Source organism: Moschus berezovskii, chromosome 27, assembly GCF_049115385.1.
Source record: "Moschus berezovskii isolate FMDL1 chromosome 27, NW_MosBer_1.0, whole genome shotgun sequence".
NCBI lineage: Eukaryota > Metazoa > Chordata > Mammalia > Artiodactyla > Moschidae > Moschus > Moschus berezovskii.
In genome coordinates this window covers 32,365,894-32,388,777 of record NC_142486.1, presented here as the reverse complement: position 1 = coordinate 32,388,777, position 22,884 = coordinate 32,365,894, and the positions used below count along the sequence as shown (strand labels likewise).

General features: G+C 56.4%; 4 protein-coding genes across 4 annotated transcripts; all 4 read right to left on the bottom strand.

Annotated features, from left to right (window-relative positions):
• Positions 1-1,583: 1,583 nt before the first annotated feature.
• SOCS1 (suppressor of cytokine signaling 1) lies at positions 1,584-3,742 on the bottom strand. Its single transcript, XM_055408888.2, has 2 exons — positions 3,602-3,742; positions 1,584-3,041 (listed from the first exon to the last, which is right to left on the bottom strand). Exon 2 carries the CDS (start codon positions 2,989-2,991, stop codon positions 2,329-2,331), a length of 663 nt encoding a protein of 220 aa, XP_055264863.2. The 5' UTR covers positions 2,992-3,041; positions 3,602-3,742; the 3' UTR covers positions 1,584-2,328.
• A 480-nt stretch (positions 3,743-4,222) lies between these two features.
• TNP2 (transition protein 2) lies at positions 4,223-15,585 on the bottom strand. The gene is made up of 3 exons (XM_088833047.1): positions 15,198-15,585; positions 8,943-9,080; positions 4,223-4,446 (listed from the first exon to the last, which is right to left on the bottom strand). Exons 1-3 carry the CDS (start codon positions 15,583-15,585, stop codon positions 4,223-4,225), a joined length of 750 nt encoding a protein of 249 aa, XP_088689173.1.
• A 3,325-nt stretch (positions 15,586-18,910) lies between these two features.
• Positions 18,911-19,795, bottom strand: PRM3 (protamine 3). Its single transcript, XM_088833205.1, has one exon. The coding sequence runs from the start codon at positions 19,684-19,686 to the stop codon at positions 19,405-19,407; it is 282 nt and encodes a 93-aa protein (XP_088689331.1). The 5' UTR covers positions 19,687-19,795; the 3' UTR covers positions 18,911-19,404.
• Positions 19,796-20,653: 858 nt separating this feature from the next.
• On the bottom strand, positions 20,654-22,794 carry LOC129545092 (protamine-2). The gene is made up of 2 exons (XM_088833127.1): positions 21,243-22,794; positions 20,654-21,064 (listed from the first exon to the last, which is right to left on the bottom strand). Exons 1-2 carry the CDS (start codon positions 21,475-21,477, stop codon positions 21,015-21,017), a joined length of 285 nt encoding a protein of 94 aa, XP_088689253.1. The 5' UTR covers positions 21,478-22,794; the 3' UTR covers positions 20,654-21,014.
• Positions 22,795-22,884: the final 90 nt, after the last annotated feature.

Genomic DNA, 22,884 nt, shown 5'->3' with positions numbered 1-22,884 from the left:
GGGGAAAAACCCTGGAAATATTATAAACTTGACTGCCATTTATCCCTCCTTAGATGAGGACCTTTTTCCTTATCTGTAAAATGGGAATGTTAGTTAATAGCACCTAAATCTTAAGGCTCAGGTGAAGGTTGAATGTTTTAATATAGGTGACTAGGCGCTCAGAATGGTGCCTTCCCAGTGATGCTGACATAAATGTTAATAGTTGTTACTATTGTTATTATTTCGACTGTTAGGCCCTCACGAGGCTAGTACTACCCAGCCTCTGAAGCAATACTGTCCGAGTTGCCATCTGGCTGCACCACTTGCAGTATGCCCTACTTTGCCTCTCTGCGCCTCAGTTTTCTCATCTATATAAAGGGGGAGAGGTTTCTAACTCACAGGCCAGTTGAGAGGCTTAAACAAAGTAGCACAGGGCCCAGCATACTTAAAGTAAGTGCTCACTAAGTGTCTGCCATATGCTCAAGCACTGCCTTCTTGGGTTTCTCCTTGCCCTGCCCAAGCTGGGTAGGAGACTGGAAAGTCTGAACACAAGACTTGAGCCACAAAGCACAGAACAAAGGGAACGGAGACAGTTCAAAAAAGAAAAAGCAGTGATTCCTTGGAGGCATACAGACGTCACCTCCCTCCCACCCTGCCTCATTAAAGGATGAGATTGCCAAAGCTCTCTGAGATCCTAAATCTCTCCTGGCCATCCTTAACCTTGGGGCCTGAAACCTATTTAATCCCTAAGACAAGCCTGGGCCACTCCAGCTCTCCAGCTATCAAGTTAATTTTATGCTGCATTTTAAAGTCTGAAAGGTATTATTAAATATTAGGACACTCCATTATAAGCATGTCCAGGGCTGCAGAGGGCCATTCAGAGTTCTAAAATTGAAGTGGGATGTGTCTGTGAGGTCACTTAACCCTACACCTGAAAATGACTCGATTCACCGGGTGTAGCACCACAGCCCTGAGTGCCCAGCAGACCGGCCACAGATACAGGAGTAGCCATAAAACCCATGTCCTGGGCACTCTCTAGTGATGCTGGCCAGCCCCAGTTTTGGAAAACATCACCTCCTCCATCCACTATGCATCAGTACCTGCTGCTGAGGGTTACAGCAAAGCAACCTCTTCCAGCAAGCCATTTTAGAGGCAGTCGCTGAGGCCCCTAGAGGCAAAGGGAATTGCCCAGAGCTGCCAACAGGGCCCTCCTGCCACCACAGACCACAGAGCGTCTTTCTGGTTGCAGGTTGCGTGTTCACCAAAAAGTACACGAGACAAGACAAGGCGGGAAGAAGGAAGTTCAGACCTGACCCTGTTATCCCCATCCCATCTCAGTATCTCTGTCTCCCTAGATACGAGTTTCAGAATGTACCACTCCTCCTTCCAAAAACTCATCAACCCCCCCACCCCCACCCTCTTCCTGGAAGAAGCTGTGGTCACAGAACGAAAGAAGTTTCCCCTCTGTCATCCATTTCAAACAGATTTCTGGGAGGACGGCCAAAAAAAGGCCCAAGTGTCTTCTCTGAGGACACCAGAATGACCACAGGCAAATTTACCCTACCTCGGTTTTCTCTTCCATAAAATGGGGATAAGAGCCTTGCTTCAAAGGGTAGTCTTTATAGATTAAGTAAATTTAAGCGTATGTAAATGAAGTATGGAATAGGACCCGGCACACACTAAGTGCTCAGACACGAAGTGCCCTTTTACCAGACACACAATACCAAAACTAGACCAAGGGTTCCTCTCCCCCTGAGAGCTGAGGGTGAAATCATGTGGGGTTTCCAGCCACAGAACCTGGGGGGGCCACACACCACCTTCAGCCACACCCAGGTCAATATTAGGAACCCGAACCTACTCAGAACTGTGGAAAACCTTTGACCAAACCACACGCTCTAGAAATCTTTTTTTTTTTTTTCTTAAAAAAAAAAAAACTTTCATAAAGTTTATTACCTAAACTGGTGGTAAAAAATATAAAATAGGATTCTGCACAGCAGAAAAATAAAGCCAGAGACCCTCCCCCAACCCCTGGTTTGTGCAAAGATACTGAGTATATGTAAACATGAAGAGGTAGGAGTACGAGTTCAGGCCCTGGCCCCAGAAACAGTTTTAAGTTAAGCTGCTACGACAACCAGGGGGACCCAGAGGGAGCACCAGGAGGGGGCACCCCTCAAGAGGTGGGGAGGGGTCTGCGGCCTGGTCTCCAGCCCAGGGCAGGAGGCGCCTCGCCCCCTACGCCCGCTCCCTCCAACCCAGGTGGGGAGGGCACCCACATGGTCCAGGGGAATAATAATTAATAATAGAAAATAATAAGAGGGCGCCCCAGTTAATGCTGCGGTGCGCGGCCCGTCAGATCTGGAAGGGGAAGGAGCTCAAGTAGTCGCGGAGGACGGGGTTGAGAGGGATGCGCGCCAGGTTCTCGCGGCCCACGGTGGCCACGATGCGCTGGCGGCACAGCTCCTGCAGCGGCCGCACGCGGCGCTGGCGCAGCGGGGCCCCCAGCATGCGGCGCGGCGCCGCCACGTAGTGCTCCAGCAGCTCGAAGAGGCAGTCGAAGCTCTCGCGGCTGCCGTCCAGGTGGAAGCGGCCGGCCTGGAAGTGCACGCGGATGCTCGTCGGGCCCGAGGCCATCTTCACGCTGAGGGCGAAGAAGCAGTTTCTCTGTCGGCTGTCGCGCACCAGGAAGGTACCCACGGGCTCGGCGCGCAGCCGTTCGTGTGCCCCGTGAACACTCAGGGGCCCCCAGTAGAAGCCGCAGGCGTCGAGGAGCGCGCTGGCGCGGGTGATGCGCCGGTACTCGGCGTGCGAGCGGAACGTGCGGAAGTGCGTATCGCCCGGGGCCGGGGCCGGGGCCGGGGCCGCCGGGCAGGGTCGCAGGCGCGCCGGGGCCGCGGACGAGGGCGAGGAGGTGGAAGAGGAGGAGGAGGAGGAGGAGGAAGACTCTGGCCGCCGTCTAGGCTCTGCTGCCGTGGAGATTGCATTGTCGGCTGCCACCTGGTTGTGTGCTACCATCCTACACGCGGGGCCGGCCGGAGGGGTGGGCCATAGCGTCCGGGGGTGCGCTGATGGGGGAGACAAGCAGTGAGCAGGGAGTCCGGGTGCGGCTGGGCAGGTGAGGGCCCGCGAGGCAGCTCGGGAGGGGCGGGGCCCCGGGCTGAGCCGCTCCTAAAGGGCCGAGGGCTCAAGCCCGCGTCCGCGCGGCCCTTTGGGCCTCAGTGGACTCATCCAGAAAATGGGCTTGCCCGCCCTTGGCACCCTTGCTGCCGGGTGGGAGCTCGGCGGAGCGCTATGCCGCCTCCGAGGCCGAGTCCAAGAAGGGGGCGTGGAGAGGGGCGCCGGGCAGAAGCCTGCCCGGGACTCGGGCCACCGGGTCCTCGGCTCACCGCCCCGCGGCTGCCGCCTGCCGGCCAGGGCGAGAATGTGCGCCTCGTCCGGGCGATTCGAGGAGAAAAGCGGCGCTGCGGATACCCCAAGCGCGGGGTCCGCCAGGCTGGGGCCCACAGGGGCCAGGGGCGTGGCGGCCGCGACCCCACCAGGCAGCCCCCGAGGCCGCCCCGGCCCCGGGCGGTCCCGTGCGTCCCTCCCCTCTCCCTCTAGCCTCGTCGCCCAGCGTCCGTCTCACCTGGCGGCGGGGCGCGGGGCGCCGCGGGCGGGGCGGCGGGGGTCTCCGGGGCGGCTCTCGCGCATGCTCCGGGGCCGGGAGCCGTGCAGCTGCCACGGCCGCAGCTCTCTCTGCTGCGCGCCCGCCCCTGCACCAGTCTTTTAAACCGGCTTGGAGGCGTGGGGTTTGCGAGGCCCCGCCCCTGCCAGCTCCGCCCCCTCCAGGCCCGCCTTTCCGCGCCACTTTCGGTTTCTTTTTCTGCTCACCGCGGAGGCCGGCGCCACTCGACTTTTCCCACAAATCCGGGACCCCTCCCCAGGGAGGTCCCCCAGCCGTGATCTAGCCTCGCACCTGTCCTAGGACCCGTCTGTCAAAGTCTCTAGCACTGCCCTTGAACCTCCCGGGCACTTTTTAGCACCCCCCCTTTCGGACCTGGCGGCCCTCCGGTACCCCCATTGCCTTCGGTCGCAGATTTCTTCAGGCAAGCCCATTAGGATACTCCGGACTGCCCCTGACACACCCGTCACCTCCGCCAGCTGTCTCAGCACCCATCTCTGATAGACCTGTGTCCTCTACTCTGGAGCCGGACACCTCCACCCTATCCCGGGTATTACCTGGCCCTGCCCCCTCGTCCCGGAGACTCTAGATGGCCTCCTCCTCCGCATCCTTCCCTGCCTGTCGCTGTCCCTGGTCTTGGCTTGGGGTTCCCAGGAAGCGGCGGGTTGACCACAGGCTTCGGAGGAACCCTTTGGCGGCGCGGGAGGGGTACCTCGACTGCGAGCCCAGTTCCTTGGAAACCGGGTGGGGCCTGGCAAGGTCCCCGGCGGCCTTGGCCTGACTTTTCTCCTGCCAGACAGCTGGAGAAACTGAGGCCCGGTGACCGGCAGAGGGGGAGCTCCAAAAGAGGCACACTCTGCTCGCTTTTAGTCTGGCGAGAGGAGGGAGCAGCTGGGCACCTCTAAATGCACTTTGGAGCCCAGTGAAAAGAGAGTTCATTTTCAGATGTGATCATTCCTGAAGCCTACTCTGAGCTTTCCTGGCCAGCCCCTCCTCTTCCTCCCTCCTCTGTTTTACAGATCCCACCACCCCCCCCCACCCAACTGCTCCCTCCCCACACTCATACCTCCGGTCTTGGAATGATGGTGTACCCGCTACAGTTTGTACATTTGTGTATGAAGCTGTCTTGTCATAGAAGGGCATGGAGCAGGTGCCTGGCTAGTACATGTATTTTTGAATGAAAGAACAAATAAGCTTGGGGACCGGCTGGTGGGGGGTGAGTCTCACACCCTGGAGGGGTCAGGTGGAGTAGCTAGGCTTGGCAGGGTCCTGCCCAACACTGGCACACACTGCCCTCTACAGGCAACTCTCAGACCGCAGCCGAGCTTGCTGCTTGTCTCCAAGCCCTGGCGCCAAGGTCCTCCTGCCAGTCTCCCCGACATTCTCCTGCCCTGGCCCCAGGCAGAGCCCAGGACCCCCGTATTTCCTCGTGAACACAAGAGGATGACCCAGAACCCGCCTTGTGTAGGATCCCACTGTCTCCCGGAATCCGTGCAGCAGCTGATTTGGTCGTTGATGTGGTTGTCCTGGGTCATGTGTGTGTCTGTGTGTGTGTGTATCTGTGTGTCTGTGTGTGTCTGTCTGTGTGTGAATCTGTGTGTGTGTGTCTGTGTGTGTGTGTGCAAGAGTATAAGAAGATGCATAGCCATGCCTGTGCCAGTGTTCAGGTGCTGTGGTCATTCGGGACTGTAGGGGGCTGCCCTGTGGTGGGTGACAGCACAAAGCAGTGCTTAAAAGCTGGACTTTGGAGGCAGTCTGTCTAGTTTCCAATTCTAATTTTGCAACTTTCTGTCCCTCTGGCCTTGGACGTGTAATTAACTCCCTTGCCTGGTTTCCTCATCTCTGAAGGGGGTAACGGCATCTCCCTCATAGTGTGGGGATTAAAAGAGTGACTGGGGTCATGTGCTCACACCAGTCCCTGGTGCATCAGAGGCATTCAGTAGGTGTTTGCTTTTGCTGCTGTTGTTCATCGGCGGCCGTCAGCAGCTGTGACGTCATATTGGAGCTGTGGCTTCATGTTAGAAGTCCTAGTGCGAGGAAAGCAGGCCATAGACGGCATGGGTGGGGGAGAAGGAGAGCATTGCATGGGGGGTTAACCAGGCCCCTGCCTGTTGGCAGTGGGGAGACACAGCACTTCCTCCCTTGAGCTCGAGGCGGGTGGTCCAGGCCCAGAGAAGGCAGCCAGGCTGGGCTGGCTCCTGCGTGACTTGTCTTCCTGCCAGCGTGTCTCCTTGCCCAGCACAGATCTATAGCTGATGGCCCATATGCCCCCTACCACTCATTGACAGCCCGGATGGCTACTTCGAAGAGTTCCCTCTTATTCCTGAGCACTAGGACCTCCTCCTCTCGGCCCCCTACTTGTAGCCACATGCCCACCCATCCCCACGGAGCCCCCCTCTTCATTTCATTTACTGTTACCTGTGACGTGTTAGGTTCTTCCCAAGTGGCACTAGTGGTAAAGAACCCACCCGCCAGTGCAGGAGACATAAAAGACGTGAGTTCGATCCCTGGGTCAGGAAGGTTCCCTGGAGAAGGAAATGGCAACCCACTCCAGTATTCTTGCCTGAAGAATCCCATGGACAGAGGAGCCTGGCGGGCTACAGTCCATGGGGTCAGACGTGACTGAGGCGACTTAGCATACACACACATGATGTACTGGCCTAAACTGGCTGAGTAATAAATATTTTACCATTGAACTGACACCACGATCCAATCTGTCCATTTTACAGATAGGGAAACTGAGGGTGGAGTCACTCGCCCAGGGGCACACAACTCAGAAGGGGCAGGGCAGAGGTTCATACCCAGGAGCTCAGACCCTAAAGCTTTCACCCGTGTTTGCTGTGCTATAAATTTCCTTCCCACCTCCTCTCCCCATCCTCCACCCCAACCGGATTCCTGGTGGTCTCCAATCCTGGTCTGTCTTCTGGTAAAACAGTAGACACCAAGGAAATCAGAGGGATGCATTTGCATCCTAAGCCTGCCTGGGGAGGAGTGAGGACCATTCTGCCGACTTCCCTCTTGTTTGTGAGCTTGGGGAGGCTCCAGGTCTTGGCAGCCAAGCCTCTGTCTCCCTGTTTTTGGCTCTGGGCCCTTCTGAGTCTCAGTTTTCTTGCCTGTTCAGTAGGCCGGGCCTCCTCCTCCCCCCGCCCCCTGCCCCAAGCAGATTCTGGTTGTGCAAGAGAGGTGAGGCAGGCACAAGTTGCCAAGCACACGTGGGTTCTCCTCACCACCGATGGTGACAGTTACTACCAACTTTGGTTTCATTTTCTAAAGCCCTGAGTTCAAAATGAAACCAAATCCAGATACCAAAGGGAAAAAGAAATACGCTGATTGACAAGCATCTGTCTCCTGGGCTGTTGTCTGTGGAGGGCTGGCCCTAGACTCGCAGGAAGCTGGGCCATGCGCCATGGAGACCACAGGCCAGCAGCTTGCCCACGCTGGGCCTCATTGGCCCCAGCTGGAAAGTGGGCTTTGGAAATTTTATGCTTCACAGAGCAGCATGAAAGCATAGCCCTAAGCAAGGGGCCAGGCACAGAGAAGGCACTTCTTGCAAGTGATTTCCTGTCACGGGACAGTCAGGGCAGCCCTGTGTCCACAGCTTGCTGGGCCACAGCAGACATGGGGCCTGGTTCTCCTCCCCCACCCTTGGCAGCCCTGGCAGGCGCAGAAGTGAGGGACTTAGCCAGCAGCTGGGAGGAGTCAAGATCTTGGCCCCCGGAGCTCAGTTTTTCACTTTCTTTTTCTAGTTTTGGCAGAGTCCTGCTGGGAAAAGCAGCCCCTTCAGGTCGTGTAATCTTGAAACTGCCCTCTGCCCAGTGCTCCTCAGCCTTTCTTTACAACCAAGATTCCCATGGGAGTCTGTACCTCTGGGGGCCTCCGAGCAGTGGGTCTTAGAGCGTGGATTCTGGTTTCAATCTGTCACTTAATGAGCACGTAGTCTGGGATCAGCTTCTTCTTTTCTTTGTGGCTCGGTTTCCTCATCTGCTTGATAGGGGTAATGACATTTATTTCACCCATTCAGTGTTTATTCAACAGGTAGGACATGACTGAGCAATTAGCATACATACGCATACACACATTTATTGAGTGTCCACTATCTGCCAGGCACTGGGAACTCAGGGGTCTTCAAGCAGTCATAGGAGAAATAGGAAGTAAATTCATAAGATCAATTTAGATCATGGTAAGTGCTATGGGATAGCAAACAGGGAAGAAGGAGCAACACGGTTTCTGTGGGATGTGGGCAAGAGTGAGAAAACGCAGTCAGGGAAAGCCTCTTGGCTGGAGGTTGGAGTTGAGGCCTTTCTAAATAAGGGGTGATAAGGATTCCAGGTAGAACAGCCAGTGCAAAGGGCCTGCGGTGGGAGTGATCGGCAGGGTTGTGGATCAGAAAGGAGACACATATCTGGTGTAAAGAGCAAGGTGGTGAGGTATGGAGGTTGCCAGGGGTCCAGTTGATGGTGCAGGCTTTGTGGGGACATGGGAAGTGTTTAGATTTCACCCTGACTGCAGGAGACATTTCTTCCAGCCCAGGAGATGCTACAGGATTGGGCATGGAAAGAATCCTCTGGCTACTGACTTTCTGGACTGCTGAGATAGTAGCCACAGTGATGTATAGTGTGGGGCTTGGGACACACCTCACAACTGTCCCTGACCTCCCCCCATGGTTGTCACCACACTAGACCCCAAAATGGGTACAAAGACAGTCCTAAGGGGAAGCCAGGACACGTGTGTGTTGTAGTAGAGAGCCCTGCTTGAGGAGCCCGAGATCTGAGTTCTGGGGTCAGCCCTCACTCCCCAGGGACCCAGGAAGAGGAGGCATCATTTGCTCAGCCGGCTGTGGTCCAGGTGACAGTCTGGGCATATTGTCTTATTTACACCCCCACCCCACCCCTTGGCTTCCCTGGTGGCTCAGCAATAAAGAATCCGCCTGCAATGCAGGAGATGCAGGTAGACACAGGTTCAGTCCCTGGGTTGGGAAGATTCCCTGGAGAAGGAAATAGCAACTCACGCCAGTATTCTTGCCTGGGAAATCCAACAGACAGAGGAACCTGGCAGGGCTACAGTCCATGGGGTCGCAAAGAGTTGGATGTGACTGAGCACACACGCACGCACGTGGTTCTGTGAGGTGGAAATTATGTCGCCATTTCCCAGATGAGAAAATTGCTCCTCAAAGAGCTGGTGAAACTTGGCAAGAGTGTCTTGGAGAGCCTGGAGCTTGGCCTCTGTCCACAGAGGCTGCCGCGTGACGTGAGGTAGAACCTAGTCCTGTCTGATCCCGACGGCAGAAGATCACATGGGAACACACTTTCCGTGGAGGGGAAGGGACGCTCGAGCCCAAGGAGAGGGCTCTCGTTGAGCAGGAGAGGGGTCATGGCCTGAACTGGTGGCTGGACTCCAGGTCCTGGGGAGACCTGGTAGGAACATTCCAGCAGGCCCTTGATCTCTGTGTGACGGGTGAAACAGGAGAGGTGAGGTCAGAGATTATGTGGAGTATCCAGTATTAGCCAGCTTTCAGAATGCTGGGACCGTGTTCATAGCTGGACAAAAGGAGGGCCTGGGAAGACGACTTCTGAGATCCCTGGCTGTGACACACCAGGTCGCAGTCCCAGCTCGCCTCCCCACCCCTCCCTCGCTCCCACCCTCACTGTGACTTGAGGCAAGCTGCCTTCATCCAGTGGCCCAGAGAACTGTCGCAAAGCCCAAGCCTGACAGGCCCGGTGCCTTTTCATCAGTGAATCTCCCAGGACCTCACTCCGAGCTGATTTATTCTGTTTTTCCCAGCATTCTAACAGGCCCATCTGGTTCCCACCCTGCCCCATCTCATAAGTGGCAAAGCAGGTGTCCTGAGCTGACGACGCGAACAGCAGCAGTCACCTCTGGCACCTGGCATGGAGGGGAAACAAGAATTTCAGAAGCTGCGCAGCTAGACACAAGGGCTGACTGTCACAGCTTGGGGAACTTGGGAGTGGGGGCAGGAGTCTCCTCAGCTTGAAGCCCACGCACTGTAAGAAAGCCGTGGGGAGTGGCAGGCGCCGTGACAAGGGGCTCACCGTGTCCCAGTTCTCTCGCTTAAGGCCTGTTGCTTCAGGACACAGGCCAGCAGCAGATTTGTGGTGTGGAAAGCCTAGTATCTGCTGGCTCCACAAAAGGCCCCTGCCCAAGCCAGCAGGGCTGAGCAGGCACTAGGAGGATGCGACCCTTGCCCCAAATTTATTTATTTATTTGGACTTCCCAGGTGGCTCAGCAGTAAAGAATCCACCTGCAATGCAAGAGACATGGGGGACATGAGTTCAGTCACCACGTTGGGAAAATCCCCTGGAGAAGGGTGTAACAGCCCACTCCAGTGTTCTTTCCTAAAGAATCCCATGGACAGAGGAGCCTGGAGGGCTACCGTCCATGGGATCACAAAAAGTCAGACACGACTGAGTGGCTGAGTACATTTATATGTTTATGGTGCATGGGCTACTCCCTGGTTGCTGTGAGCAGGCCTCTCATTGCAGTGGCTTCTTTTGTTGCGGAGCTCGGGCTTTAGACGAGCAGGCTTCAGTAATTACCATGCACGGGCTCAGAAGTTGCGGTTCACGGGCCCTGGAGCACAGGCTCAGTAGCTGTGGCACACAGGCTTAACTGCTCCTCAGCTGTGGGATCCTCCCAGACCAGGGATCGAACCCAAGTCCCCTGCATTGGCAGGTGGATTCTTAGCCACTGGACCACCAGGGAAGTCCCTTGACCCAAATTTTAAAGAGCGAGCGAAACTCAGCCCAAAGAGAAGCAGGCCGAGCATTCTGGCAGAGCCTGGCAGTCAGCAGAGGCCTGGAGGCCAAAACTTGAGGACCTGCAATGGCAGGTGGGGGGCGACGAGGCTCAGGGAAGCGGAGGGGCACCGGTGCCACCTGCACGGTTGACAGGCAGAGGCTTGGCTGGGGACAGCAGTGGGCGGCTAGCGTTGGCCTCTCCCTGCCCCTGGGCGGTGAGTCCCTCTGGGAAGGGGCTCCTGGATCCTCTCGCCTGGACCAGCAGGCCCAGAAAGGACGAGCGCTGTCAAGAAAAGATAACAGCACTTTGCAAACACTGAGTTTACATTCAGCATTCCTGCGTTATCTCTTTCCAGAGTCGACAGAGCTTTGCTGAGCGCTTATTACATACATGCTCCCCTGATGCGCCTTCCTTTTCTCCCTAAGTTACTTTTCCGTGTTTTTGAAGAAAATCAAGCATCTCCCCTCCGCCGACATTTCCCCAGGCACCCGCTTAGTCTGTATCCTCCCACATCTTGTCTAAGCACTTCCATGCCTGCCTTCCTCCCATTAAAGTACGGTGCTGCTGTGTGTGGAATTTTGCCCTTCCCCAGTGGTGTCGTGGCAGTCTGGAGGGATCGCACAGAGGTCAACCCCATTCTTTTAAAAACTGCACGATAGCCCTCAGTGAACCTGCGTGTTCACTTAGCCCTCCTGTGGGTCGTTTGCAGTTTTTTGCTCTTGCAAGCCACGAGGCCCTGAACTCTGGCACATGTGTTGAGAAACGCTTTGCACACTTATAGACACTGCCCAGTCGCCTGCCAACCTGCATATGCACGTCTGCCCTCGAGGCAACTGCCTTCAATCATATTTGTTTTGCTGGGCCCTCCCAGTATCTGGTATCATCCTTCTTTCCTTAGGTAGCACCTTCTTTCCTTTGTTCGTCCAGTATTTGCTGGGCACCTAATGTGTGCCCAGGCCCCTGCTGGTACAGGGGTTCTGCAATCAAGAACAGCATGGCGCCTTGGCGTTCTTTACAGAGTGAAAGAAAGTGACAGTGTTGGTCCCTCAGTCCTGTCCGACTCTCTGTGACCCCGTGGACTGTAGCCCACCAGGCTCCTCTGTCCATGGGATTTTCCAGGCAAGAATACTGGGGTGGGTTGCCATTCTCTCCTCCAGGGGATCTTCCTGACTCAGGGACCAAACCCCGGCCTCCCGCATTTCAGGCAGAATCTTTACTGCTTGAACCAAGGTTCGGAGAAGTAAACAGACAGCCCTAAGGTCACCCAGTGAGGGATCAGAGCCGAATTTACAGAGCTTGAGGTATTCTTTCCTCCTGTATCGTACTTCTAACAGGCGTCTCAGCACTATAGAGGCTCTGTACCCTCTTCCCTGGCTGTTCCCCCCTCTACCCCTAGGACTGTTGGGTCCACTTGCGGGGGCTCCCCAGGCAGCTGAGCGAGCAACCCCACCACAGGCAGGGCTGTTTCTGTTCCCCAGACCTTACTTCACCCCAACATCCCAACACAGGGAGAATGTGCCAGGCCCCTCAGTGGCTGAAGTTAGCATCTGCTTCTCTGTTTCCTGAATTTGAGTTTCCAGCAGGCCTGCCCCCAAACTACTGCTGCCGCCACCTCAAACCAAGCAAGCGAAAGAATGAATCTGTGGTTTGATTTAGCTCCTCTTGTCACTGGGTGTCTGACTGCAGGAGGGGAGCTGTGCGCCTCCAAGTGCTTGCTTCTGGTTCGTTGTGTGGGAGGGGAGGAGTGTGAGAGCCTGTGTATGTGTGTGGAGGCGGGGATGTGTATTTGGGAGTCCGCACGTGAACCTCGGGCTCTGCGTCCGAGTGGGTTTGAATGGCAGTTTCTTTGTATATGTGACTGGGTGTCTGTGTTACTGAGGCACTTCTTTCTGAGTGTTGGTTTCAGGGAAATGTGGGGTCGGAATGGGTCCGTAAAGCACACACTTCCTCTGTTACAGAGTTGATGTTCTCTGCAGTAGATCTCCTGCCTTCCGTGATCATATCAGAGAAGGACACTGTCCAGGGAATAGGGACGTCCTCTGGTGAGTGGGTCTTAAAGTCCCTGACCTTATCCTCTGACCCTCTGTCTCTACCTCCTCCCTTAAAACTTGCCCTCTAGAAGCACTTCCCAACCGCTTCTGCGCAGAGGTGTTTCAGGGACTATCATGGCTTTATGTGGCCTTACTTTCTGTTTGTGCTGAGTCTTCGTTGATACACAAGGCCTTTCTCTAGCTGTGGTGAGTAGGGGCTCCTCTGCAGTTGTGGTCCGTGAGTTTCTCGCTGCAGTGGCGCCTCTTGTTGCAGAGCACGGGCTCGAGGGCCCGCGGGTTTCGGTAGTTGTGGCTCACGGGCTTAGTTGCTCCATGACATGTGGAATCTTCCCAGACCAAGGATCAAACCCATGTCCCCTGCCTTGGCAGACAGGTTCTCAACCACTGGACCACCAGGGAAGTTCCAGACTTAGGTTTTTAAACAGGGAACCAGGAGTTTTGGGGCGAAGCAGGAATCTCTGATCTCAGAACTTCCCTCCAAGAAGAACGTCTGTGTTGCCCCACTTGGTCCAGGCTCTGCTCCCTCCCTCCCGGCCACACACTGTCCACAGCGCTTCCTCTTGTCCCTTTGGTCTCCTGCCAGTCAGTCTCCACACAGCAAAGATGCTCGACCCTGTTGCTTGCCTGATTAAGACCTCCCGTGACTTATCGCACCAAATAAAATGTCCAGGCTCCCCACAGCCTGCAAACCCTGCATGGCCTGCCCCCCACCTGGCGCTCCCACCTTCTGCTGGCCCCCCGCATACCTGTGCCAGCCGCTCCAGCCTTTGGAATACCTCAGACTCCTTCCTCCCTCCCTCCGGGCTTTGCACATGGCTGTTCCCTTGGCCTGCAATGTGCTTTCCTCGGGTCTCCATTTCCTTGAACTCTGTCCCCACCCCGAGCCCCACCAGGGTTGCTCTGTGTTACACCCAGACCGGCTCCCTTGATTCTGCTTTTATTGTGACCGGCAAATGTTCCATATTTGGCTATGTCCAGCCTTAGTTGCGGCATGTGGGATCTTTCCTGGCAGCACGTGGGCTCCAGTATGCAGGCTCTGTGCTCGTGGCACATGGGCTGTCTAGTTGTGGCCTGTGGGATCAGTTCCCTCACCAGGGATTGAATCCACGTCCCCTGCATTATTAAAAGGTGGATTCTTAACCACCGGACCATCAGGGAAGTCCCGTGACTGGCAAAGCTTGTGCTTATACGTTTGTGTTCTTTCTGTGGATGTGTTTCAGCCCAGCCCCTGAAAGCACTTCATCCTTTTTGTATTGAAACAAATGAGGCTCAGAGAGGTTGGTCACCAACCTAAGGGCACACAGCAGGCAAACCAAACGAGCCAGGACTCAAACTCAGGATGCTCTGGACTGCAAAGCACATGTTCCTAACCCCCTTCCTGCCTGTCTCCTGCCATGGTCCTGGCTCATTTTGCGTGTGGACTGCGTGTGGACGACACAAACAGTGTGTGGTCTCACGGGTATCCCGTGTGTGAGTGTGCACATGACAAAGGAGGGCTCGGCCCAAGCAGAGCGTCGCCCATCTATGCCAGAGACTTCTTGGTGTGTTTACCTCCCATTCATTTCTGCTCCACGTGAGGACTTACACTTTTATGAGATCCCATCCCAAGGCATGTCTTCCCTACCCAACCTCTTCCCTTCTTTGTGCTTCCAAAGCACGACACATTTAATGAAATGACTCAAGGATAAGTCATCCAGTGTACACGCTTTAATCAATGTTGCATAGATATCACTGTAGTAACATGTTCCTGCAAAGTTTACTTCTTCCTTCTAGCATTCCACGTGTGATGGTGTTTCTTATCTGGGTGAAACCGACACAGGAACAAGCCGTGGGGTGTCATCTCAGTTGTACTTCCGTCCTAGGGGATAGGAATGGGAAAGGGAGCCTTTAATAACTGAGTGCTTCCCAAGGTCACTTAACCCTCTCCTTTGGGTTTTTGGATGCTCATGTGTAATCCAATATGGGGCATGGCTAGAACTGACACAGTCATCACTTCTAGCCACAGTCATCAGGGTCCTTTTGACTTGGGAATCCATTCACTTATCATACACCCATGAATTCAACCGAGTCCGACATTCATTTCATTCTTTAAACATCCAGTCCACCAATCCCACCATCTTTCTTTGGTTCCTTGGTCCAGTTAGTCCATCAGCCAGTTTGCCGTCCAGTCAGTTCATCTACCCGTTCATCCATCCATCCACTAAGCTGAGCCTCCACCCACCTAGACCCCTCTCAGTATTCATGTCTCCAGATGTCCCATTGTGTTCAAACCCTTATCTGCTCAGCCACCTGCCCAGCCAGCCGATTCATGCACCCTCCCAGTGACCAGTCCAATCTAGAAATCTAGTCACATCCCTTCTGGTTCTCAGTCACTTAATGGATTCATTCCTTCCCCTCATCCTTCCTCATACCCATCCACTCAAGCAACCATCTAACCCTTCTGCCTGCCCCCAGTCTAACAGACCTCGTAATTATTCATCTACCCAGCCTTACTCACCTCTCCATGCTTCTACCTAGCTAATCTGCTGTTTGTCCATCCTTCCAATCAACCCATCCAATTAAAGAACTATCCTGTCAACGCATCATATATATACAACTGCCATAGTTCCCTCTCCCTCTTAACCCTTGCCTGTGGGTCCTCTGTGCTCTGACTTGGCGGAGGCAGCCTTCACCTCACCGCCTCTACAGCCCCGCTGGGCTGCGCCCCCCTTCTCTGGGGGAGTCCTGTGAAAGGCCGCCGGCTTGAAAGGTACCTGAGCTCTGCCTCTTTCTTTTGTACACCTGCTTGCTCCTCTTGACCTGCTTCCTCTTGATCACCTTTCCCTCCATGTTCTTTCTATTCTTGGAGTGGCTGCAAGAGTGGGTGATGGGCCGCGAGGGACACTGGTGGGAGTGCATGGTGTATCTGTGGCGCCTCAGAGGAGGGCTAGGGCCGGGGCTCTGGCACTGGTGGCCAGCGGGGCTGCGGTGGCTCCTTGGACGCTGGCTGGAGCTCCGGCCGCGGCAGCTCTGGCTGCGGCTGCGGCTGCGGCTCTGGCAGTGGTGGCTGCAGCTGCACTGGTTGCAGGAGTGGCTTTGGGGCCGAGAGTTGCTGTGGGTCTGGGTGTGGGTGTTGGGAAGGCTGTGTGTCTTGGTGTCCATGAGGGGGGCGGCCTCGCTCAGAGGGGCAGGGGCCGCCGCCTCCTCCTCCTCTTCTGGCAGACCCAGCTTCACAGAGGCCCTGGCAGCCCCTGGTTATATAGTTGGGCCCTATTGTGATGGCACCAGCCACAGGGGGTGTGTAACAGATGTGGCCGACAGGGAACAAAGCCCTCTGCCCTCATCCTAGCCCGCAAGGTGGGGCAGCTTTCAAAGGGCGTGTCTGTGGGTGGAGAGCAGGGCCCCTCGGGTCAGGTGGAGCTGGGCCCATACCCCAGGTCTGCTGCTGCTTTTCCTTCTGATCTTCCCCCCCGGGCATCCACCTCTCTAAATCCCAGTTTCCCTGCTTTTGTAGAATGGGTCATAGGGACATCTACCCCCTCCTCAGGGCCAGCCCACGGTGAGAACTCAATAAACGTGTTCAAGCATGCCCAATCTTGTTCGGGCTCCATGCAGGCAGTCTGGCATTCAGGTGCACAGCCTTGACCCCAGTAGAATGGTGATGGGCGGGCGGTCAGTAAGGCAGACGACCACCAACCGGGCGGGTGCGCGTTGAGCCATGGGATGACTTATCAGTTGGAGAGTAAGAGTGACCAGAGGTGTGGATGTATGCCAGAAACCAATACAAGACTGTAATGCCATTATCCTTCAGTTAAAAATAGACTAATAAATGAATAAAACTAAAATAAAAAGTAACCAAAGGGACCCACAGCGGCCCTGGGGCCTGCCTGACAAGCCCACCTCCCCAGCAGGATTTAAAGTTGGGAAATCCAGAGTTGGGTTCAAAGACCACTCTGTTCTGATATCCTGTCTTGGGTCAGTTGTTTTGAGGCCTGGTTTCCCTGTTGGACAAAGGGCTGTCATCCCTTCCTTCCTGGCATTCTTGTGAGCCTGAGACGCCTGTCAAACCACTGGACACCCTTGAAAACTGGTCTCCTGCCTCCTGCCTGCTGCCTCCGTTCCCCTCCCCCGCAACCCCCCACTCCCGCTGGCACGGCCCCAGCGTGCACCCCTGCTCTGACCTCCCAGCGCCTAGGGAAGAAAGCCCACCCCGTGCACTCACGGCCTGGTCAGAGCTCCTTAGTCCCTTTCTCTCCACAGCCACCCACGCCTCCCCTGCCGCGGTCAATGCTCGGTCTCAGCTCTTGGCTCCCAACCCTCCCTACAGCTCAACCTCGGGAGACTCCCTCCATCTCCACCTCCCCTCCCCCTAGCAGAACCCCCAGCCCACGTCTGTTGCTCACGCACAGCTTTGCTATCATCTGCTTTTATTGTGGTTTATTTCTTCATAAATGTGTCAGATCACATGGTGAAAATCACCCTCCTTTAGGGAACACTTCGAATATGGCTGGGCTCCGGGCCACACCTCTTCTAGGCAGCTCTTAATGACCTTCGGACGGGGTTGAACAGAGTCCCCCAAAAGATGTGTCCATGTCCCAACCCCTGGAAGCTGTCATTGTCACTGTATTTGGAAAAGCCTCTTTGCAGATGTAATTAAGGATATTCAGAGCATCCTAGATTATCCAAGTGCCCCCTAAATCCAAAGGCAAATGTCTTTATAAGAGAGAGAAGAGAAGGCTCAGGGAGAAGGGGCCACGGGAAGGCAGAGGCCCACATATGAGTCAGGCAGCCATGAGCCATGCGGACCCTGTAGGCTGAACAAGGAGAGGGAGGCTGCCTTGGGGCCTCTGGGGCCTGTGGACCAGAGAACTCCTTGATTTCAGACTTCTGGCCTCTGGAAGGTGAAAGGATATATTTTAAGCTGCCAGGTTTTTGATCACTTGTTGCAGCAGCCCTGAGGAACTAACATTATAGTTTACAAAGGGGGAGCAGACTCAGAGAGATTGAATGAAGAGCCTGGAGCCCCACAGCTAGTCAGTGGCAGAGCCAGGATTCGGACTCAGGCTTGGCCGCCTCCAGTCCAGCCTCGTGGTCACTAAGGCCTTCATGGGGATTAAGGGGGCGTGAGCGGCCCTGTTCTAATGCCCCTGCCTTGTGTGGGCTCAGGGCTGCCTGGGGACCACGCTGTGAGGACTCTGTCTAGGTGTCCTGTCCCTCTCCTCCCCCCGCCCCACTCTTCCACTCTGACTGCCCACTTCCCCACCCTCGAGTGCCTGGTGGGACAGAGTGAAGTGAAAGTCGCTCAGTCGTGTCCGACTGTTTGCGACCCCATCGTCTATACAGTCCATGGGATTCTCCAGGCCAGAATACTGGAGTGGGTAGCCTTTCCCTTCTCCAGGGGATCTTCCCATCCCAGGGATCGAACCCAGGTCTTCCGCATTGCTGGCGGATTCTTTACCAATTGAGCTATCAGCGTGGGACAGAGACTGTGGTTTATTAATCTGGGGGCCCACAGTGACTGGCACAGTGCCAGGCATACAGCAGGGACTTTACAAACATTCGCTGGGCAGGTGAATGGGCAGGTGGACCTGTGGGCTGTGGACAGAAGGACAGAGCTGCTGACCGTGTTGCTTGGTTGGGGCGGGGATGGCTAATCAGCCGGCAGGGCCGCCCCCTCGGGCCTCCCCTGCCCTGCCCTGTCTCCAGGCCTCAGTGACTGTGGCCTCCACTCTCTGAAGAGCCCAGGACCTCTCCTTACCTCTCACACCGTCCCTGGAGGTACCACCTCCCCACCCCTCCCAGCAGCCCCAATCAGAATCCTTCTCAATGGCCCACCAGACCAGTGCTTGGGGGCTGTGGAGGGCGGAGGGTGGAGATCATGTTTGTTATTTCTATTGGAAAGGAAAGGGTTAAGGGAACCTTGGCCAGGAGGGGCAATAGGCTCATTCTGATGCTTCTAAGGAAGGCCAGCCTGAGGGATCCAGGTCTGGGTCTCTGTCCCTTCTGGCTTCCTCTGGGCTTCCTTTGCCCACTGCCCTAGTGAGGGCATCAGCTCGGTCCCACAGCGGGACCCCTTGAGCAAGGTAGAAGCAAGCCTCTCGCAGGGGTTCCAATGGTCCCCTTGAGCGTGAGGATGGCAGCAGAACAGTGGCTGAGAAGGACTCAGACCCCTCCATCTGCTCTGTCCCCCAAAACCAGGGTCTGTGAGTCAGGTGGGACCTCCGTGGCTCCAGCTGCGGTGCCCAGCTAGGGTGAAACAATCGCTACGTGCCAGGTCCAGCCCCTCCCCAGCATCTCAGTCACCTCTCCCGACCCACTGACCTGCGGGGTCGCTACAGACAGACAGGGACTTGCTCAGTGTCACACAGTGAGCGCAAGGAAACTGGCGGCAGGTCTGCTGAGCTCCCGAGCCAGTGTTCTCGGGACTCTCCAGGGTCTTCCCCGGCGGCCCAGCGGTTAAGACTCTGCGCTTTCACTGCAGCGGGCAGGGAGAAGGGGTTCGATCCCTGGTCAGGGAACTAAGATCCCACATGCCTCATGACACAACCACCACTCCCCTTCCCCCCCAGAAGAAAAGCAGTGGGGTTGTGCTGAGGGAGATGACGCTGTCCCGCCGGGTGCTGAGACTCGGAGAGGAGTCCTCCCTGAAGGCGGGACGCGCTAAGATGACTTTCTTGCCCAGGGTACCAGGTGCTCCCCCCACAGCAGGGGACGGCGGCGGAGGGGTCTCGGGGAGTGGACCTTGCGAGGACTTCTGGCTGGGGTTCTGGGACAGAGGTCACTGCTCTTCAACCTCCCTACACACACACACCCCCACACACCCCCACACATGGTACCAGACACAAGGGTCGGGGGTGGTGGCGGGGGCAAGGACTGACAGGAGGAGCGGGATTCCTTGGAGACTCTTTATTGACTCTGTTCTGAAAGCTCTCCTCGTCTAGGGAACGGCGGCAGGCTCCTCTTCCCCGACCACGTCGCAGGTCAGGAGCGCGTCTGCTTGGGCTCGGGACCCTGCTGGGCCTCCGGGTGGGCGTCTTCGGCCCCCTCCTCCTGCTGCGCGGCCTCCATCAGCAGCAGCTTGCCCTGCACCGGGAGCTCCTCCTCCTCGGCCTCCTCCTCCTCCTCCTCGGCCTCCTCCTCCTCCTCCTCGCCTTCCGACGACAAGGAGAAGTTATCCTGGCTCACGCAGGCCACGAGCTTCTTCATGGAGGATTCGTGACCCCGGCCGTGGCCCGTGCCAAGCTTGGCACAGCGGGAACCCATCACCTGCCTCGGCTGCCTCTCTGGACTGGGAGGAAAGGCCACTGGCAGGGTACGGAGGGGCCGCTGAGGGTGGTAGGCAGGGCGCTGACATCACAAAGGGCCCCCCGCCCCGGAGCCTCCCGCCCTCGGTGACCTGAGTCTGAGCTGACACCCCACTCAACCCAGGCTGCCAGCTGCCCCGCCGGCCACAGGGCAAGGCCGAGGTGAGACGGCAGGCCCAGGCAGCCTCACCCTGCTGTGTTGCCGCCTCCATATGGCCTTGTTTGCCCTGGCAGGGGTCCCCCCATTTGAGCTGGGGTGAGAGTTGGGGATAGAATGTCCACAAGCAGGAGAGCACACAGACTTTAAAGGCAGTGGCTCATAAGCGCTTGGGGTCACCAGCCTCTCTGGCTACACATGTCCGTCCAGCCCAGTTTCAGCCAGGAAGGGGATTAAGTCTCCTTGGCTCATTTTGGTCATTTCTGAGCACTGAGAATTCGTTCTCTGACATGATCCATAATTGAGATCTTGTCCCAAACCCTCAGTGGCTGTGGTCGGCTGAATAAGGGCCCTCCCAGGATTGTAAGATTATCCTGGGTTATCTGGGTGGGCCCTGAATTCAACCATAAGTGTCCCTGTTAGAGGGTGGTAGAGAGATTTCACACAGTGAGTGGAGACTGGAGATGTGGCCACAGCAGAGGGACTCCAAAGGTGGTAAGAAGCCATCAGAAGCTCAGAGGAGGAAGGAACGGACTCTATCCTGGATGGGATCCCATCTCAGAATTGTAGTGGCACAGGACAGGGGAGCCTGGTGGGCTTCCGTCTATGGGGTCGCGCAGAGTCGGACACGACTGAAGTGACTTAGCAGCAGGCCGCCTCACCCAGTTCTGCCCTTTGCCTTTTATTCCCCCCTCTCAACGCCAGCCTTGTTCTCGCTGGAGTACGCTAGACCTGCTTCCCATCTGGTCTCAGTTCACACTTGCCCCCACTGCCCAGCACCCTTTCAGGTTCTTCAGGTAGCTGGGGAGTTGACCGGAAACGGGAAGGTCTAGGTGGAGTCACATGGCTTTGGGTGTCCTGATGGCTCCAGGTGACTGGACGCCCCCAGGCTCACAGGGGAACACGCCAGCACACGCACTGGGGGATGAGCCCCCTGCCCCGGCCGCTCCCCCGTCCCCATAGGATCATACCATGTTTGTGCCTTCGTGCGAAAGAGACCCTGACAGGCTCACAAGTTTCTTATCTCAAGCTTTATTTGGCAGATGATTTTTGCTCATTTTACTCAAGATCTCGTGGGCTCCAAGGGGGATTTGCTATGGTTTGGCAAGGGGCTTCCTGGCAGGTGAAGCTTAGAGCTGCCTTCCGCATCTCCTCCTCCTCCTCTTCATCCTTCGGCAGCCTTTTGGAGAAAATTCTAGTTATGGGGAGTGCTGCTGGGGTGGGGTGGGACGCAGGATGAGGGGGCTGTCAGACAGGGTGGGGGCCCAGTGCTGCAGGAGCCGCCCGCCGCCCACCTGAGCTCTGGCCTGGAAGCCTGGGGGTGCCCGGGATGGGAGCACAAGGGGGGCCCACCGCACCTCTGCGGCGCCTCCTATGCCTGCAGGCCCGTCTTCGGCGCCTCCGGTAGGGGCGCCGCCGCGTGTGGCTCCTGTGTCTGTAGTGGTAGCGGCCTCTGTGAGTCCTCCCGTAGACCGGGTTGTCCTCCGGCCTTAGCTCCTGCGCCTGATCCGGGTGCTCCGTCTCGCCCTGCTGCCCGGAGCCCTGCTGCCCGGGTGGACTTTCAATCGGACTCTTCACACGGCTTCGGACCATCGTGCTGGAGGGGTCACGGGTGGGCGACTGGGGCTGAGGCAGCAGCTGGCCTTGCGGGGACAGGGGAGGAGGCTGAGGCCTGCCCCCTGATCTTGCTGTTAATAGTGTTGGTCGGGTCTGTCCGCAGCCCTTCAGGGGGACTTGTATATAAAGGGGCCCCCCACTGTGACTTGGCGGCCCCACCCCACCATTGTCCCCACCTGGGCCCCTCCTGTGAAGGCAGCCAACTCCTCACCCCATAAAACGTGTCCCCCGTGCCTCGAAACCAGGGGACAAAACCTCCGAAGATGGGGGCCAGCCTCCTTGTCTGGATCCAAGCCCGCACCCTTCCCTCCCCCAGCTCTTGGGGGTTCACATGTGGTTTTTCCTGAAGCTTCCTTGCTTCCTTTTTAGCCAGTGCTGTGGCCTCTCGAGGGCCGGGCAGGGGGCTTATCTGTCCACAGGGTTATCTTATGCTCACTGTGCCGGGAATTCCACAGATTCCATACATTCACTCCTTAAATGAGGCAGGAAGAGGTTAAGTGACTTACTTGCTCATGGTGCCTGCAGATAAGGGGCCAAGGCCAGGCAGAGTCCATATGCCCTTAGCCCTCCACCCGCTCCCCAGCCCGGGGCACATGCTTCCCTCCCCCTAAAATGTGCCCATCTTCCCTCCACCCCGGCCTTCTGCTGAGCTTCTCCCAGTGCTTGGATGACCCATGAAAATCCAGAATCAGAACCATAGCAGCCACGGGGAGGACGTGGTAGGCAGATGAATGCCCTCACACCCTCGACCCTGAGTGTAAGCAGACACGCAGAAAGGTCATCCTAGATTATCTGGGTGGGCTCAGTGTGGGTTCAGCAAAACCACATGGATCCTTATAAGGTGGGAGAGGGAGGCGGGAGGGTCACAGGAAGAGATCTGACGGTGCTAAGCCACTGGCTTTGAGGATGGAGGCAGGGGCCCTGAGTCAAGGAATGCAGTTGCTGGCAAGGAGCTGGGAAAGACAAGGTTATTATGCTTCTGAAAACCTTCAGAACCTGCTCGGACCTTGAGTTTAAGGCCCATGTAAAACAATAAATTTGTGTTGTAAGCTATGAAATTTGCGGTGATTTATTTACAACAGTGATAAGAAACTTTTGAGGCCTCCTATCCTTTTTAGTACTCCCCCAGGGCAGTTGCTCAAAATATGAATGCCCAGGCCTTACCCCAAGACCCTGCTAAGTCAACATCTCCACCACTGGCCCTTGATCTACTTGTAAAAGCCTACCCAGGGGGATCCACGTTCAGCCCTCCCACCAGCATCTTTCTGACTGGCTATGAAACCAATCGAGTGGTTGGGTCATGAAAGCGAGTTCATCTCCCAGCTCAGTGGCCTCACCTGCCAAGACGGGAACACTGCCTTGCAGGTTGGGTGTGAGGCTTGG

Coding starts and splice junctions, on each gene's coding strand:
- SOCS1 (XM_055408888.2), bottom strand. CDS start 2,991: ATGGTAGCACACAACCAGGTGGCAGCCGACAATGCAATCTCCACGGCA.
- TNP2 (XM_088833047.1), bottom strand. CDS start 15,585: ATGGACACCAAGACACACAGCCTTCCCAACACCCACACCCAGACCCAC. Junction 9,081..15,197: donor AAGAAAGAGGCAGAGCTCAG/GTACCTTTCAAG, acceptor CCCGTCACACAG/AGATCAAGGGCCTGCTGGAA. Junction 4,447..8,942: donor TCCCTTCCCCTCCACGGAAA/GTGTGTTCCCAT, acceptor ACCGGGCCTCAG/TTTCTCCAGCTGTCTGGCAG.
- PRM3 (XM_088833205.1), bottom strand. CDS start 19,686: ATGGGTTCCCGCTGTGCCAAGCTTGGCACGGGCCACGGCCGGGGTCAC.
- LOC129545092 (XM_088833127.1), bottom strand. CDS start 21,477: ATGGTCCGAAGCCGTGTGAAGAGTCCGATTGAAAGTCCACCCGGGCAG. Junction 21,065..21,242: donor GCATAGGAGGCGCCGCAGAG/GTGCGGTGGGCC, acceptor TTTCTCCAAAAG/GCTGCCGAAGGATGAAGAGG.